General features: G+C 34.6%; 1 protein-coding gene across 2 annotated transcripts in view; it reads right to left on the bottom strand.

Moving 5' to 3' along the window:
• phf10 (PHD finger protein 10) overlaps nt 1-16,536 on the bottom strand; it is a 29,382-nt gene extending 12,846 nt beyond the window's left edge. The window contains exons 1-9 of one of the 2 annotated variants that reach the window (XM_067386742.1): nt 16,438-16,536; nt 15,955-16,061; nt 12,491-12,621; nt 10,967-11,050; nt 9,142-9,284; nt 8,508-8,690; nt 7,790-7,939; nt 5,689-5,798; nt 5,358-5,508 (exon numbers count right to left, since the gene is read on the bottom strand). In XM_067386742.1, coding sequence (XP_067242843.1) covers nt 5,358-5,508; nt 5,689-5,798; nt 7,790-7,939; nt 8,508-8,690; nt 9,142-9,284; nt 10,967-11,050; nt 12,491-12,621; nt 15,955-16,061; nt 16,438-16,506 — 1,128 coding nt within the window. In that variant the 5' untranslated portion in view covers nt 16,507-16,536. The remainder of the gene's footprint in view (nt 1-5,357; nt 5,509-5,688; nt 5,799-7,789; nt 7,940-8,507; nt 8,691-9,141; nt 9,285-10,966; nt 11,051-12,490; nt 12,622-15,954; nt 16,062-16,437) is intronic. The other variant, XM_067386744.1, reaches the window with a different exon arrangement.
• Nucleotides 16,537-18,212: the final 1,676 nt, after the last annotated feature.

Below are 18,212 nucleotides of genomic sequence, written 5' to 3'. Positions count from 1 at the left end.
AGAGATGAATATTGATGTGATTCATACCTAGGGACACAAAGACACTCCCCTATAATGGGCCTATCAGGTGAATGGGACTGACAGAAACAAAAGAATGTGAGGAGAATGTGAGGAGTTTTTTTGCATTTTATTTTAAACACAACATAGTCAAATTATACATAATGAAGGTCAAAGGCGCATTATTGTGCACACTGACCTAAACACAGACACTTGAACAATTGCGAACAATACCCGTTATTTCCAGTGTGTTTGCTACTGCTTTTTCCATGCACTGAAAAAAAAAAAAAAACTGCTAACATCAGTCAGTGATGGAGCTTATTTTACCAGTCCAGTGTAGTTGAACAGCTTCCTAATGGTACAGCACTCTCAGAGACAAACAGTTTGAAGAAACTCAGAGGTTTGAGTCAGTTGGACTTGTCTGTGGTGCAGATATCTGGTCACTGTATATTAAAAAAGAAAAGAAAAAAAAGGAAACAACTGTAAGCATGATGTCAAGAGCAACTATATTACATTAGACTAATTGCCTACTAGTACTGTCCAGAGATAAGGAAAAAAAAGCAGTCATATTTGAAGTCATTACACATCTGTTTGTATTATCATACAGTACTAGGGATGTAAAGGTATTATCAATATCGTGGTATTGCGATACCAAAATTGTCTCGATGTAATCGTGGTCAAACAACTGTATGAAACAATATGTCTTCCAGGCAAAAAGTTTTAGTTTTTTTCCTGCCCAGTGGAGCAGAACAGAGGGAAGTGGTAACTAGGGTTGGGAACCAAGAACCGGTTCTTATCCAGAATGAAGTGTGAGGAGTGTATCCTTTAATAGAGATGTCTCACCTCATGAATATAACAATGAATCCACTGAAAAGCCCTCGCGCTACTCACATACGTCAATGCAGGGAGAGAGAGAGAGCGAGGTGCACAAATCTGCATGATTAGTCTTTAAACGATCGCCTTCCCGATTTCATCACCCATATGGTCTAATTACTAAATGACAACAGCTTCAAACAGTCTTTTCAAACACACAGTATCATTATTTCTGTTACAAATATTCCAATTATCACAGAAGTACACAAAAGTTTATTATTCAGATAAACGCTGATGTCTATGTTACCAATCAAAACAGAATAAATCACCTTTTGAAAATGCTTCAAATAGCCTAACTAATATATCGATTGCATTGTTATACCACTAGGTGGCAACAAATTACTGTTAAAACTATCACTGAATCATTCTTTTAGAAACTAGTGATGTCTTTATGAATCCAATGTGTTGAATTTGTGGTAACACTTTACAATGTTTCATTTGTTAACAGTAGTTAATGTATTAACTAACATGAACAATGAGCAATACGTTTGTTACTGTATTTGTTAATATTTGTTTAATATTTAAAAAAAAAAAAAAACAGCTGTTCATATTGTTCATGTTAGTTTACAGTGCATTAAATGTTAACAAATACAACTCTTTATTTTAATGATGTATTAGTAAATGTTGAAATTAACTAATAATGAACTGCATCTCTACAGCATTAATCTTTAATGTTAATGTTAACTAATAAACCTTATTATAAAGTGTTAGTGAATTTGTTGAGATTATCAGTCTGTTAAACTCATTTTACAGGTAGGGGGACTGAGTTGAGTATTGTGAATTTTTTTTCCCCTTACCACAATTTTTTACTGGTAGTTTAATATTTTCCCCTTATTAGGAAAGCTGAAAACACTACACTGGAAGTTCCTGTTTCAAATTGACAAAGTCTTCATTTATCTTTTTTTTTATTTTATTTTTTTTTATATCTCAATAAATATTGTATCGTGGACTTTATAGCGAGATATTATCGTATCGTGAGATTTTGATATCGTTACATCCCTATACAGCACAAAAACAATACTCATACTACAATAATTTAGTTAACACTTATCTAAATATTCTTAGACTTACATTCCTCATGCTACCGTATAAACACATATTACATTTATATCATATTATGCTTTTATATTATACAGCAGAAAAACATCCTCGCATCATACGACAGTTTACACCTGCCTAAATATTTCATATTTTAACATGTCTCACTTGATTTCACACATTTTAGTCTGGCAATATAGTTTGGGAAAAGCCTAACTAGTAAAAGTTTATGTATAAATATGTTAACTACTGTAAAGCAATGAATGACTTACTTGTCAGTAAATGATATCCTCCACTGGTTCAAGCCGCGTCGCGTCGCGTTCTTCTTCTGAGGTAAATTCAAGACTTATTCCTCATAGCGCGTCTTCCAAAAATGATGAAAAGTAGAGTAACCTGATGAAGCTTGATGATTTTGTTTATCCAGGTGATGGTGGCGTTTACAGCTTCGCATGAATCACATGGACGATTATAATATGAATAGCCACATTACAGATAATGAGCTCAGACGAGACAGATTGTACATCTCCTTGGTTTCATACAGATTACATAATCAGAGAATATTTGTTTTCAATTTCAATTGGTTAATTTAAAAGTAGACATTTCAAGCTTTCTATAGACATGTTTCTCATGTCTGTGTGGAAAATATACAGTGAGTTTTGGTTCATTTTTGTGACGCGTTTAAAAAAAAAAAAAACTAATTCACGGAGACTGAGATGGCAGAAAGCACACCCTGTTAGGTTTCTTTATTTTACAAAAGCACAGCGTTTTGTATTTATTATGAGTGTACACAAAAATAGACCCTTTAGGGGCCGTTTTTCTATTCCAATGCCTTACTTTTCCATTGTTTTTCTATGTAAACGTGCTAATCAGACGTGTATGACCATTACGCTTGTGTCTCGCGTCTTTTGCAGTCTCGCACATAAGAGCAGCGTTTTTAAAAGTGAGCCTTTACATTTCCGAATGATGTCTTACTCTTATCTGTATTAGGACTGGGCGATATGGCCAAAAATCATCTCTGTATTTTTTGGCTGAATATACGGTATACATCTCGGTATTTTCTATTTTTCTATTTTGAAAAAAAAGAAAAGAAAAAAAAAACTATTTAAAAACATCTTATATCACATCCTGCCCAATGTTGTTCTACAAACACTGTTCACATTGAAGGCTATGAAAACAAAAATAGTGAATGTAACCGTCTATGCTGTATGTGCAAAAAAGGGCCAAATCACATTACATTCTAACATTGTAACATTGCAATCTAAAAATAAAATAATGCTTTTTTAAAGCAGAAGTTAAATTCACTAAACCAATAAAAATGAAAATAAAAACAAAAAGCACAGACTAATTTATGTTAGGCTATTTTGATTACCCCATTACAATAGTCATTTTACAGTTAGTGCTATCATAAAAATGCACTTACTTGTAGGTTTTTTTATTTTATTTTACATATGGCACATTTATTGTTCAACAATAAATATTTTAGCAAAATGTGCATTTTTGTCAGAATTATGGCACTCCTATTGTAATGCACTCCATCTGGTTGGTGTGCATGTTTAGTGGAAACTCGCTTTCATTTAAGGCTTGTCGACTCCTGACAGCAAAACGGAAATATTTGCATGACTTTCCCTAAATACGAAACCCGATTCCAAAAAAAGTTGGAACACTGTACAAATTGTGAATAAAAAAGTAATGCAATAATTTACAAATCTCATAAACTTATATTTATTCACAATAGAATATAGATAACATATCAAATGTTAAAAGTGAGACATTTTGAAATGTCACACCAAATATTGGCTCATTTTGGATTTCATGAGAGCTACACATTCCAAAAAAGTTGGGACAAGTAGCAATAAGAGGCCGGAAAAGTTAAATGTACATATAAGGAACAGCTGGAGGACCAATTCACAACTTATTAGGTCAATTGGCAACATGATTGGGTATAAAAAAAGCCTCTCAGAGTGGCAGTGTCTCTCAGAAGTCAAGATGGGCAGAGGATCACCCATTCCCCCAATGCTGCGGCGAAAAATAGTGGAGCAATATCAGGAGTTTCTCAGAGAAAAATTGCAAAGAGTTTGAAGTTATCATCATCTACAGAGCATAATATCATCCAAAGATTCAGAGAATCTGGAACAATCTCTGTGCGTAAGGGTCAAGGCCGGCAAATAATACTGGATGCCCGTGATCTTCGGGCTCTTAGACGGCACTGAGAGGAATGCTACTGTAATGGGAATCACAACATGGGCTCAGGAATACTTCCAGAAAACATTGCTGGTGAACACAAGCGCAGGTGTTTTCTCTGGGCCAAGGCTCTTTTAAAATGGACTGTGGCAAAGTGGAAAACTGTTCTGTGGTCAGACTAATCAAAATTTGAAGTTCTTTTTGGAAAACTGGACGCCATGTCATTTGGACTAAAGAGGACAAGGACAATCCAAGTTGTTATCAGCGCTCAGTTTAGAAGCCTGCATCTCTGATGGTATGGGGTTGCATGAGTGCATGTGGCATGGGCAGCTTACACATCTGGAAAGGCACCATCAATGCTGAAAGGTATATCCAAGTTCTAGAACAACATATGCTCCCATCCAGACGTCATCTCCTTCAGGGAAGACCTTGCATTTTCCAACACGACAATGCCAGACCACATACTGCATCAATTACAACATCATGGCTGCGTAGAAGAAGGATCCGGATACTGAAATGGCCAGCCTGTAGTCCAGATCTTTCACCCATAGAAAACATTTGCCACATCATAAAGGGGAAGACGCGACAAAGAAGACCTAAGACAGTTGAGCAACTAGAAGCCTGTATTAGACAAGAATGGGACAACATTCCTATTCCTAAACTTGAGCAACTTGTCTCCTCAGTCCCCAGACGTTTGCAGACTGTTATAAAAAGAAGATGGGATGCCACACAGTGGTAAACATGGCCTTGTCCCAACTTTTTTGAGATGTGTTGATGCCATGAAATTTAAAATCAACTTATTTGTCCCTTAAAATGATACATTTTCTCAGTTTTAACATTTGATAGGTCATCTATGTTGTATTCTTAATAAAATATTGAAATTTGAAACTTCCACATCATTGCATTCTGTTTTTATTCACAATTTGTACAGTGTCCCAACTTTTTTGGAATCGGGTTTGTATTAAGCATGTCTCATGTTTAGGACAAATTGTATTTTGCATTTTCCCCACAGTATCAAACGCGCTCATATCAAACTACTGTATATCGATATTCCATATCGTATATAATAAATACATCAATATATCGAACAAACTCGATTTACCACCCAGTCCTAATCTGTATGACCAATAATGATGAGTATTTCTTTTCACTGTTTTCAGAAAAAATGCATCAAAACGCATCAGCGTGTTCATTGACCCCAGAGGGTTAACTAGAGCTAAACAAGCTGTGCAATTATAGTCACAGACAGTCACATGAAAACAACTTACAGAGGAACCTTTATGTTTTTTTCCATCATCTTTCCCATCTTCACCATCATCAGAGTCGCCATCACTGTCCAGGGCAGGCAGCTCTGGGTCCAGCGGAGGCTCATATAGAGCCGTGTTCAAGGGCAAGTAGCGGAGCTCATTTGGAGAGTACCTAAAAATGTGGATATGGCAAGCAAAGCTCAGTCAGAAAGCTGAACAGTGGCCATATTTTAGGACAACATTCCAGCATTGCTCTCAAGTACAATGGAGACTACAGTAAATCATCAACAGGTAAATCAGAAGCTCAGCAAGATTTTGCAATAAAGATGCAATGATTTATTGCACAATTCACCTTTTGTAGAACTCTTGGAACTGGCCAGGGATGAGTGCAACTGGGTATGGACCCGTCTTGGTTCTTTCTGGAGGGAGGACTTTGTATTTTCCTTGAGGTACCTGAATAATCTACAGGTTAAAGTGAAAGAGCAAACCAAATGAGTTAATAAGTGTTTACATAGATGTTCAGAGCCATTGCTAGGGTGTTGCTAGGCTATTGTTAGGCAGGTCCTAGAGTTTTCTGTAGGGTTATAACAGATCATAGATTAGATTTGCAAATTATCTACAAAGTTTAACCATCATAAAAACATGTGCAAATGATAAACTTTCACTTTAAGTCCTGTAAATTTAAAAATTCAATCAATTTTAAACCATTCAAATGCAAGAAGATACAAAAGAGAAGTCGATTCGGATCTCGCACGCACACACAAGACAGCATGCGAACACCGAATTGAGTTCTTTGATGCAACTTTTCGTGCTTGAACGGACACATACACACACATAATTAAGTTAACCTGTTAACTGTCATGGGCCCACCGGTGGGCCCACAGCCATTACATATTTAAAACAGTAATATTCTATACTAAACCTAAACTAATCTTGACAAACTATATATCATTTGAAAGCTTAGAATGTGTAGTTTACATATCTGGAGACTGATTTTCAAAATAAATTACAGAGGAGCAGTAAATTATCAATTTGCAACAAGCATATTTTCATACTCATAAGGCCTTTATTTTTTATTTTTATTTTTTACCTTTATTTTGAAATAGCGATGAACATTAAAATCATTAAAGATTGGTTGAAACATGTTTGTTTTCATGTCAAAAGATAACATCAATTAAATTTTTTGAGAAAAAAAAGGTCTAAAAATGTTTTTAATAGAAAAAAAATACATTTATGATTGTGGCGGCGATCTATAACCCACATGCATGTTTTTTTATGTTTATTAGAGGCTGAATTCATATCAAATTCTGCCAAACTTCCCATACTACTTCTATATAGGATGTCTACTTCATAAATTGTATGAAAATAATGTAAATATATGGTTCAGATCACTCAAACCATATATATAAATGGAGGCGCCTTTATATGGTCACCAATGGAGCTTGGTTGTCATCTAGTGAAAAAGTGTGGTACTGCGCCCAAACAAAATCTTACTGAAAGATCATTTTTTGAGATATCAACCTGAAATTTGGAACACAACTTGTTCAGATTTTTGGCTTTGATTTCCTTGCAGATTTAGAGTAAAACTTGTTTTGTAAAATATATATTTTATATAAAATATAAAATATTATATTTTAACATTTTATATTTTCATAAACAAACTTCTATAACTTTTTTTCTTTTTCACTTACATAAGTTATTTCACTTTTACAATAATCTGCAAAATTTCATCTTTAAAACAAGACCAGCCTTATGTCTATACTCCAAAGAATTCTTGAATTACAACCATTTAAGTTTGGATAGTGCATTTTCTTGTCTAAAACAAAAAGTGGGGGTGACAGTTAACAGGTTAAAATGCCTATTTCGGCAAGAATCCTTGTAAACACAGTCAGTTATGTCTTAAGTGAATGTAAAACAGTTAAATAAAATGGATGCGTATTATTATATTGGATCTGTGCATTCGGTCTTAAAGTGACAGCAGCCTAATATATCTGCTGCTCTCCGAGACATTAATGTTAATGCATAAGAAAAAAAGACTTTCACTTTTGTAATGTTAACAAAAATTAATTATATTTAATTTATACAGTGAAGACTATGCAGTGTTATTTTACATTTTATTACTCAATCATGTTGCATTGTGGTCTATGGATCTGCTTGAAGTGTACATATCGAGCAGACTCGCTCCCTCTGTAAAAATCGAAGGGTCAAGGGTCTGTCCAAATAAACTTCCCTCATTCACTTGACGTAGTTGAACGCCTGAGATTCCCTGAGGGGAAGTGGTTACTTAGGGAATTGCGCGAGTGTATGTCTAAAAGTGGAGTTAAATGTAACCAAGGACATTGTTAGGTAATTGCTGGATGCTTCCATTTGTGTATATAAATGGTGTTTTATATGATTTTACACAGTATAGTGCACAATCAGATTATCAATCTAAGCACATGAGCACATCTTACATGTGTTTGAAGGTCAAAATAAGCTCTTCTCTCTTCCATCCGCTCTCGGTTGAAATTACTGTTGAATTCAGCAGCTTTTTTAGCTGCTTTCTTTATGTACTCTGGCACTTTACTGGCTTCAACTTTTTGAGGATTCTGTTGCTGCATTTGCTAAAAAGAAAAAAGTCAGACCATTAGCACTCAAAGACTTCATTATTACATTATTAATCCTGCAAACAAGGATATACCAGTTTTTGAAAGGTCACTTGTGCTCACCAAAGCTATTTTTTTTTTTAATTATTCTTGTAAAAAATTATCATTTAAAAAGTTTTTAAAATATATTCAAATTGCAAATGTAATTTAATCCTGTGATGGTAAAGCTTCAGCATCATTACTCCAGTCTTCAGAGTCACATGATCCTTCAGAAATCAATATTATCAATTCAATGTCAGTTGTGCTACATAATATTTTTATGGAAACTGTGATATTTCAGGATATCAGGATTATTTTACAAACAAACCAAAGTAAAAAAAAAAAAAAAAAAAAAAAAAAATACCTCTGCATTCTACTTATTATGGCTCAGGCATTTCTGGTAACAGCTTTCAGTGCACCTACATTCAGACACATGTAGTGTTCTTTGCATTAACATGAATTATAGTGAACCTGATGAAATATTCTTATATATATTTTCTTTTCCAAATGTGCATTGTGAGTAACAACTAAATATTTTCCTACTAACCTGCTGCAGTGTAGTTTTGGTTCTCTCATTAACAGTATTTTTCACATACTGATCATATTTCAGAACTGTTGATTTTCCATTTATAAATGAATTTGACTGGTAAACAGGATTTGCTTGTGTGTTGGTTGTTGTGCTCTTATTATTCCAGTCATTTAAAGTAGTATGAATAAATGCGCTCCCTGCCTTAAAGAAATTTAATAATGGTAAACATATTTCATTAGTCTTAAAGAGTAACGCATTGACAGCACTACTACTGTAAATATTATGAATTATGCATTTTGGCATAAACATGTAGATTACATACAATTAAATGATTGTCAATGAAAAAAAAAAAAAAGACTGAGTGATTAAAACATTTAATACAAGTAAATAATCATTTTAAGTGGTGTTTAGTCAACTAGGTGGCTCCAGCACATTAAAAATATACATAACTGGAAGCTAGCGAGCCATACTATTTGAAAACAAAACTCAATAGTAGTCCATTGAAATATATTTTTTTGTAACAATGTAAAAGTATTTAATGTCACTTTTGATTAATTTAATGCATGCTTGCTGAATAAAAGCATTACTTCATTGAAATAAAAAATTATATGTTACTCTTATATTTTATTTAACAAATAAAAGTGTTACTCACTGCACTAAGAGTGCTCACAGAGTACTCCTTAGTTATCCTCTGCCGCTCTCGCTCCTGCAGTATGACTGAGTACTCGGCATGTTTGGCTGGATACTCCTTAATCATCAAATCAATAACTTCATCACTGCGCAAAGCAGTGAGACCTAGGGAAGAAGAGTGGAATGTCAATATAGGATTCTTGCACTCAGCCTTAGACTAGTCTGATACTTTGAACTTATTACTATTTTGGGGCATCATTATAAATGCGCCGATTCAGGCTGCGGCCCCTTTAATTGCTTGCGCTCTCCGCCCCCTCCCAAGCTCTCAACTCTATCACTGCATAAGCAAAGTTCACACAGCTAATATAACCCTCAAAATGGATCTTTACAAAGTGTTCGTAATGCATGCTGCATGCTTACATCGGATTATGTGAGTATTGTATTTATTTGGATGTTTACATTTGATTCTGAATGAGTTTGATAGTGCTCCGTGGCTAACATCTAATGCTACACTGTTGGAGAGATTTATAAAGAATGAAGTTGTGTTTATGAATTATAGAGACTGCAAGTGTTTAAAAGTGAAAATAGCGACGACTCGTCTCTGTGAATACAGTAAAAAACGATGGCAACTTTAACCACATTTAACAGTACATTAGCAACATGCTAACGAAACATTTAGAAAGAATTTACAAATATCACTAAAAATATCATGTTATCATGGATCACGTCAGTTATTATTGCTCCATCTGACATTTTTCGCTATTGTTCTTGCTTGCTTACCTAGTCTGATGATTCAGCTGTGCACAGATCCAGACGTTAATACTGGCTGCCCTTGTCTAATGCCTTGAACATGAGCTGGCATATGCAAATATTGGGGGCGTACATATTAATGATTCCGACTGTTACGTAACAGTCGTATTATGTTGAGATTCGCCTGTTTTTCGGACGTCTTTTAAACAAATGAGATTTATATAAGGAGGAGGAAACAATGGAGTTTGAAACTCACTGTATGTCATTTCCATGTACTGAACTCTTGTTATTCAACTATGCCAAGATAAATTCAATTTTCAATTCGATGGCACCTTTAATAGACAAATGCTAAAGAGTCTATGACTGGATCAATATTGCTGTGTTATTCTGTTTCTAGCATGTTATATGTTTGGCAACAGCTCTTTTAACTTTTAACTGATGGATTGTGTAACTTTTCATTTCTTAAACAACCATGTTGGAAAATATATCATGACCATACTCCAGGATGACAACGTCAAAATTCATCAGGTTTCGTATTGTAAAAGAATGGTTGGGAGGGAGCATGGAGAATAATTTTCACACATGAATTAGCAACTCTGAGTCCAGACCTTAAATTCATTGAAAGTCTTTGGGATGTGCTGGAGGAGACATTACAGTGTGATTGACTCTTGTATTGTTAATACAAGATCTTGACCAAAAGTTGAGGTGCCTCTTGATGGAAATAACAAACACAACATTTATTTTCTATCATGGTGTGCATCAATTTTTGGTCAAGATCTTGTAAAATCCTAAAGTATTTTTACAAGCGACTTTTTTTTTTGTCTGGGCAGTGTAATATTATTATTTCTACATCATCACATTAAGCTACATGTACATACAAGGCTGAAAAGCTGTGTAGCAAATTATGAATTAAATCACTGTGTTGAAAAAATAAACCATCTGAGTTTGAGTTTGTGTACTAACATTCAATCAGATATTTTGAGGGTAAGAATAAAGTTACCTGTTGTCAATTTTACAAAAGAATTTCTGTTAAGCAAATTCAAGATAAAAAAGAGAAAGAAATGGAAACAAGAAAGACTGAATTATTAAAATCTTACCCAGGGTACACTGTGTTTCTGTAATGACATTTTGCTCTCTCAGATAAAGTTTTTCTTTGTGAGACAGGTCTCTCCTTTCCAAGTCTGGTATTAAGTTAAAAAGAAACAAATGTGTTGACAGCAAAATAAAAAACTTCATCTCTATCATCAGTAACTGAATCTGAAAATAAAACACTATTTGACCAATAACATGAAAACCATTTAAAGGGATAGTTCACCCAAAATTGAAAATTTGATGTTTATCCGCTTACCCCCAGGGCATCCAAGATGTAGGTGACTTTGTTTCTTCAGCAGAACACAAATTATGATTTTTAACTCCAACCGTTGCGGTCTGTCAGTCATATAATGCATGTCAATGGTAACAAAATCTTTAAGAGTAAAAAAAAAACAACATGCACAGACAAATCCAAATTAAACCCTGCGGCTCGTGACGACACATTGATGTCCTAAGACACAAAACAATCAGTTTGTGAGAGAAACCGAACAGTATTTATATAACTTTTTTCCTCTAATACACCACTATGTCCAACTGCCTTGAGCGCGCGCACGGCGTCCGGTGCATGAGGTGTGTGTGTACGCGACTGGCGTAGTTTACGCAAGCGCCGGAAGCGATCTCTCGAGCGTATACGTCACTCATTGTTTTCAGTGCACAAACATTGTAGGTACGATGGCTAATCAAAATGGTACTTACTTGCGCTTATCCAGATTGTTCAAACCGACTTAAAACTAAAAGATTACGTTCTCTCACTCAAACTCATTCGGGAGTTGTGACTTTCCACGTATTCCCAACTTCTGAGCCTGCTCACCTGAAGTTATGGTTGATTGCTCTTCGGCTGGATATCAACACACTCATTAACGTACTAAAGTTGTTGAGGGTCTGCAGCGATCATTTTTCCCCTGATGATTTACATACCCAGGAGAGGATCACGTACGACTTAAACCATCAGCTGTGCCTATGGTTTTTCACATCCAGCTGAGGTATGTGAACAAGATCTTTGTATAAGTTTTGATGTAATGAAACCATGTTTTTTAGTGGTTTACTTACATTTGTATTACAACTGTTGTACTACAGGCACCATGTTTAAACTACGCCAGTCACGTACACACCTCACGCACCGGGTGCCGTACGCTGTACGCGCACTCAAGGCAGTTGGACATAGTGGTGTATTAGAGGTAAAAATGATATAAATACTGTTCAGTTTCTCGCACAAACCGATCGTTTCGTGTCTTAGGACATCAATGTGTCGTCACGAGCCGCAGGGTTTAATTTGGATTTGTCTGTGGACATGTATGGTTTTTTTTTTTACTCTTAAAGATTTTGTTACCATTGACATGCATTATACGACTGACAGACGGCAACGGTTGGAGTTAAAAAGCATCATTTGTGTTCTACTGAAGAAACAAAGTCACCTACATCTTGGATGCCCTGGGGGTAAGCAGATAAACATCAAATTTTCATTTTTGGGTGAACTATCCCTTTAAATAAATTCTCCCTCCTGACAGTTAGAGGCTTATTGCTCATACCTGGATATTTCCGTTTGAATGACGTGACTCCCAAGTACTCGCTCACTTGTTCTTGTAGCATATAATACTCCCCTGTATCATCCGGAGGCCATTTGTATTCTGTCAGATTTTCAGCAGGAAAGTATGTTGGTCTGTAATGAAATAGCAAGTCTCAATACACAGAAAAGTAACAATGGGCCAGAATAATGAGAAACATTTTGTTTGGTCATAACATGAAATAACAGTTATTTATTTTTCTTATTTTTCTAACAATATCACTATATCAATTTCACACATCCTTGGTGAATAAAAGTATTAATTTCTTTCAAAAAACGAGAGAGAGAGAAAAAAAAAAAAATTACTGACCCCAAAATTTTGTAGTGTATATTGTTACAAAAGATTTCTATTTTAAATCAATGCTGTTCTTTAAATTTTAATTTATCAAAGAATCCTGAAAGTATCACAGGTTATAAAAATATTAAGCAGCATAACTGTTTCCAACATTGATAATTGAGTATTAAATTAGCATATTAGAATGATTTCTGAAGGATCATGTGACACTGAAGACTGGAGAAATGATGCTGAAAACTCAGTTTGCATCACAGAAATAAATTATATTTTTATGTATATTAAAATAGAAAACCATTATTTTAAACTGTAGTTATGTTTCACAATATTACGGTTTTTTTCTGTATTTTTGATCAAATGTGCATGTTATGGACTGGGGCAATGCACAGTGCATGGAGGGGTAAAAATGCTGCAAGATGTTTTTGTTTTTTTTTCAACTACATTTAAAGGATTAGTTTATCCAAAAATGAAAATTCTGTCATTTATTACTCACCCTCATGTCGTTCCACACCTGTTAGACCTTCATTAATCTTCGGAACACAAATTAAGATATTTTAGTTGAAATCTGATGGCTCTGTGAGGCCTTCATAGGGAGCAATGACTAAACAATTCATAACGCTCTGAAGCTTCCTGAAGCAGTGTTTTGAAATCGGCCATCCCTAAATCAGTCGTTATTTTGTTTTTTTTTGGCGCTCCAAAAATATTCTCGTCACTTTATAATATTAATATTGAACCACTGTACTCACATGAACTGATTTAAATATGTTTTTAGTACATTAATGGATCTTGAGAGAGGAAATGTCATTGCTCCCAATGAAGGCCTCACGGAGCCATCGGATTTCAACTAAAATATCTTAATTTGTGTTCCGAAGATTAACGAAGGTCTTACGGGTGTGGAACGAGATGAGGGTGAGTAATAAATGACAGAATTTTCATTTTTGGGTGAACTAACTCTTTAAGTACCCTGTTAAAGGCTATCCTGCAATTTTGCAAATTCCCCGTTTATTCCCATGGAAAGTTTCCAGCTTTCCCGGAATTTTGCAACCCTAAAAAAAAAAAAAAAAAAAAAAATAGCTTAAAATATAAGCTAAATAATTTTATTGTCATGGTCAAAGAATATATTTTAATAATTAAAAAAATATATATTTTAATCATTTAAAAAAAAATAGCGTTTCATGGTTCATAAGAAACATTTCTAGATAAAATCTATTTAGCCCTCACATTGTGTTCTAGGGTCTTTTATAAAGCGTGCGTATGCACAAAACAGGGCTGGAAACGTGGGTATGCCAGTTCCCAGGCATAAGTTGTGATTCATAAAAACAAACTTGACGGGAAAATTTGCGCACTTTCACGCAAACTCTGTCCCATGCGTACAAACATTTTGGATGAAAGAAAACCACTTTAAATCCTCATTATGAGTCATAATCATAAATACAGTTCATGTTCACAACAGTTTAAATAAATAAAAGAATTATTTAAACTTGTGTGGAAACACGTTTTCATTTGATAAACATTTACATTTATATTACACTTTCACTATTGCCGATAAGCACTGTAATTACATTACGCAGAAGTTAAACAAAAGTGATATGAATTCAGATAGATATAGATATAGATATATTACAGATATAGATATAATATAGATAGATTTCAATCACTTTTCCTGTGACAAGCTGTTTTAATGACAGCGAGGAGTGCTGGGAGCACAATAATTCCTCTTTAAACTAAACTGCAGATGGTATGACAAAATATTTTAGCGAGAACGATGATCAGTGATGCACACTTAATTCGATATTATGAAAGACACTGCTGGATTCGGTGGTCGAACGGTCCGTTGTCCAGTTTGAATAGGTCCAATGATAAAAGCTTACTGTACAACTTTAGCTGCAGGAGCTGTTGATGTCGTGTGAAGGATCTTCAAACCATTTGAAGGATATAATATGAGGAAAACGGTAAGATTTGCATTTTCCTTTTAAAATACTTTGTCAGTGATGCGCCGAGACAGATGATTACACTGCAATAAATAAGTAGTCCGATCTGTATCCACTAAAAATAGCCTATAAACTTCCTAAAAGATATGTTCACCTCATCAGCAAAACTGCATAAATTTGATTAGAATTGTTTAAAACTATTAAAATACTATTTGGCCATTGGAAATTAATGAATCAGCTCTATTCTAAAACCTTTATCTGAAGTATTTTATATAATTTTTGTTTTTATGGATATTTTGATATATTTATTCTAAAACATAAAGAGGATATTGGATGATTTTTTATCAGTGTAGTGTATTGCACAAATGGCATTTATAGTCCATATCTAATATTTTCCATTGTCTTGTACCTTTGATGGTGTTAACCATGGTCTCACGTGGATGGGAATATGCATGGAAATGATATGCCGATGAGGTTATGCATAGTAAAACTGGGCGTCGTAAGCTCCATATATGGTGATTTCGGGGAGGAGACAGGATGGAGATGCACGTACGCACAATCTTCCGCTGATTGGGATTTATAAAGGCATTTGTGCGCAGGTTCTGGCGTACGTATGGTTTTATAAATTGATTTTTTTTTTGTGCGCACGCAGAATTTAGTCTCTCTCCTCTCTTGACCCAGAGAGGATTTTCTTTTTCCTCAGAAAAAGCTAGTTAATGTTATCGCACTTGACTACATTGCTTAGAAGTCTCTTGTTATGCTATATTGCCAAATATTGGGTTCAAACTTTGTGTCAGCTTGTTTTTTATTTTAGCATAGGTTTTGTATTTTTTCTGGAAATGATTGATCACATGCCTCTCTGATCTTGGTTTAGTTTACACACCAACGTTTTGTTTCATGTGAATAAGCTCGAGTGAACTTTTATCACTCAAACACAGAGGTGCGTAAGGCCTACATGATACGTGAATTAAGTTCCAAAAAGAAATACAAAACATGTGTTTAAATAAAATAAAACACAAAGATTGAACCCAGTATTTGGTGAAATCATAGCATGTGATTTACAACTAATTTAAAAGGCCAGCCATTTTTGGCTGGGAACACCAAATTAGTTAGAGGATTTGTAAGAGCATCTGGCTTAACGGGAATCTGCAGATCAGCCAGGTTTAATAAAAACACCTATGATTGTGTGTCAGATGTGCTGCTCACCCCAGCTCATGGTTAGATGTGTCACAGCTCCGGGAACTGTCCCCTGAGCCCATCCTGCGTCGCTTGGGTGCCTGACTACCATCACTGGAATTCTCCTCAATGTCATCCTGTTTGAAGAGACATAAAATAGATTCTGTCAAGGAAATTCCCCATTGGGATTGAGAGATAATATGTTTAGCAGCGCTACCTAGATCTAAAATCATACTAAATGGCCGTAATAAACTAAGAATGACTGTCCAAAACCATCTAAATAAGACATGTGTGGTCCTTTCATATGTTTTCATTTCTTTTAGAATCATTATTCTGAGTATCATCTATGTCTTTAGCTCTCTCGGCTAGCAGGCTAATAGTAAATAAACAAAGGCGACTGTGGCTCACATTCACGATTTTTTGGACGCAGTAACAGTACAGATCTGTGCCTTATATGTGCAATATAATAAATGCAGTCTGAGCAACAAGATGTAGCCGTAAACACCCACAAACCTTCACAGACTGCGTCCCAGGAGTCGCAGGATTGCTATCGCACGGTCTCGGCGATAGAACAGCTGCCATGTTGATGTTCTATTAATGAAAGAGTGTCACATTCCGACGGGAAGCTAGGAACACGAGGAAGCGTTCCGACCTCAACACACAAAAAGCACCGTGTATAAACATTTTAGGTTGAAAACAAAATGTCCTTATTTACATTTTATTTACTTTTCATTGGAACAATTTATACTTTATACTATTTATTACAAGCAATATTTGTTATGATTTTTTATGTTAATGAAATTGAATAGACATAATTTGAAAAACAAACAGGGCTAGATAACTTTTTTAATACTGAGGTCTCTCCACAGCGTTTCAGTCTTGACCCGTAGCTTTATTTGATGTATTAATAATTTCAAGTACAATATAGTTTGAAATTACAGCTGGGGTAAAATCGACATTAATTAATTAATTATGCATTTTATGAAAATAATTATTTATAACAAACATTTAATTTATGTTGAGAGATGAGTACCTTACTTATATGACAAATTTTGTCAAAATAAGTAAATTGAGCCTAAACAGTATTTATTAAAAGAACAGAATTTCATACCAGATGTCTTATTGTTTATATTACATACTGTCATTTTAATAAATACTGTTTCCTTACAACTCCCTTATCATTTGTGCCAATTTGAGATAATAAATGTCTACTAATATGTTATTAAATAATACAATGTGTTTTTTAACTCTCTAGAGTACTCTCTATCTCTAGAGTAGAAGTTATCAATTGTTATAACCTAAAGGCAGAATTGATTAATTGCAAGATATAACAGAAAAGGGTGACACATACTATATATATATATATCGATCTGTAAAAAATTTGTTTACTACAGTTAAAGGGTTAGTTCACCCAAAAATAAAAATAATGTCATTTATTACTTACTTTATTACTTTCAAAACACTTCACGAAGCTTCTGAGCGTTATGAATCAGCGTGTCGAATCATGATTCAGATCACGTGTCAATCCGCCAAACTACTGAAATCACGTGACTTTGGCTCTCCAAACTGCTGATTCGACACAAAAGATTCATAACGCTCCGAAGCTTAAAGAATTAGTTCACTTTCAAATTAAAATTTCTTGATAATTTACTCACCCCCATGTCATCCAAGATGTTCATGTCTTTCTTTCTTCAGTCGAAAAGAAATTAAGGTTTTTGATGAAAACATTCCAGGATTTTTCTCTATATAGTGGACTTCAATAGAGACCAAACGGTTGAAGGTCAAAATGTCAGTTTCAGTGCAGCTTCAAAGTGTTCTACACGATCCCAGACTAGGAATAAGAGTCTTATCTAGAGAAACCATCGCTCATTTTCTAAAAAAAAATAATAATAATAATAATTATATACATTTTCAAGTTCACATATGCAGTTCAAGATGAGCATTTTTTTTTTTTAAGAAAATGAGCGATGGTTTCTCTAGATAAGACCCTTATTCCTCGTCTGGGATCGTGCAGAACACTTTGAAGCTGCACTGAAACTGTCATTTTGACCTTCAACCGTTTGGAGTCCATTGAAGTCCACTATAAGGAGAATAATCCGGGAATGTTTTCATCAAAAACCTTAATTTCTTTTCGACTGAAGAGAGATAGACATCTTGGATGACATGGGGGTGAGTAAATTATCAGGAAATTTTAATGAAGCAGTGTTTTGAAATCGGCCATCACTAAATAAGTCGTTATTTTGTTTTTTTGGCGCACTAAAAAAATATTCTCGTCGCTTTTTACTATT

The sequence above is a fragment of the Chanodichthys erythropterus genome, chromosome 5 (genome assembly GCF_024489055.1).
Source record: "Chanodichthys erythropterus isolate Z2021 chromosome 5, ASM2448905v1, whole genome shotgun sequence".
Taxonomy (NCBI): domain Eukaryota; kingdom Metazoa; phylum Chordata; class Actinopteri; order Cypriniformes; family Xenocyprididae; genus Chanodichthys; species Chanodichthys erythropterus.
This window is presented reverse-complemented; position numbering and strand designations above follow the sequence as displayed.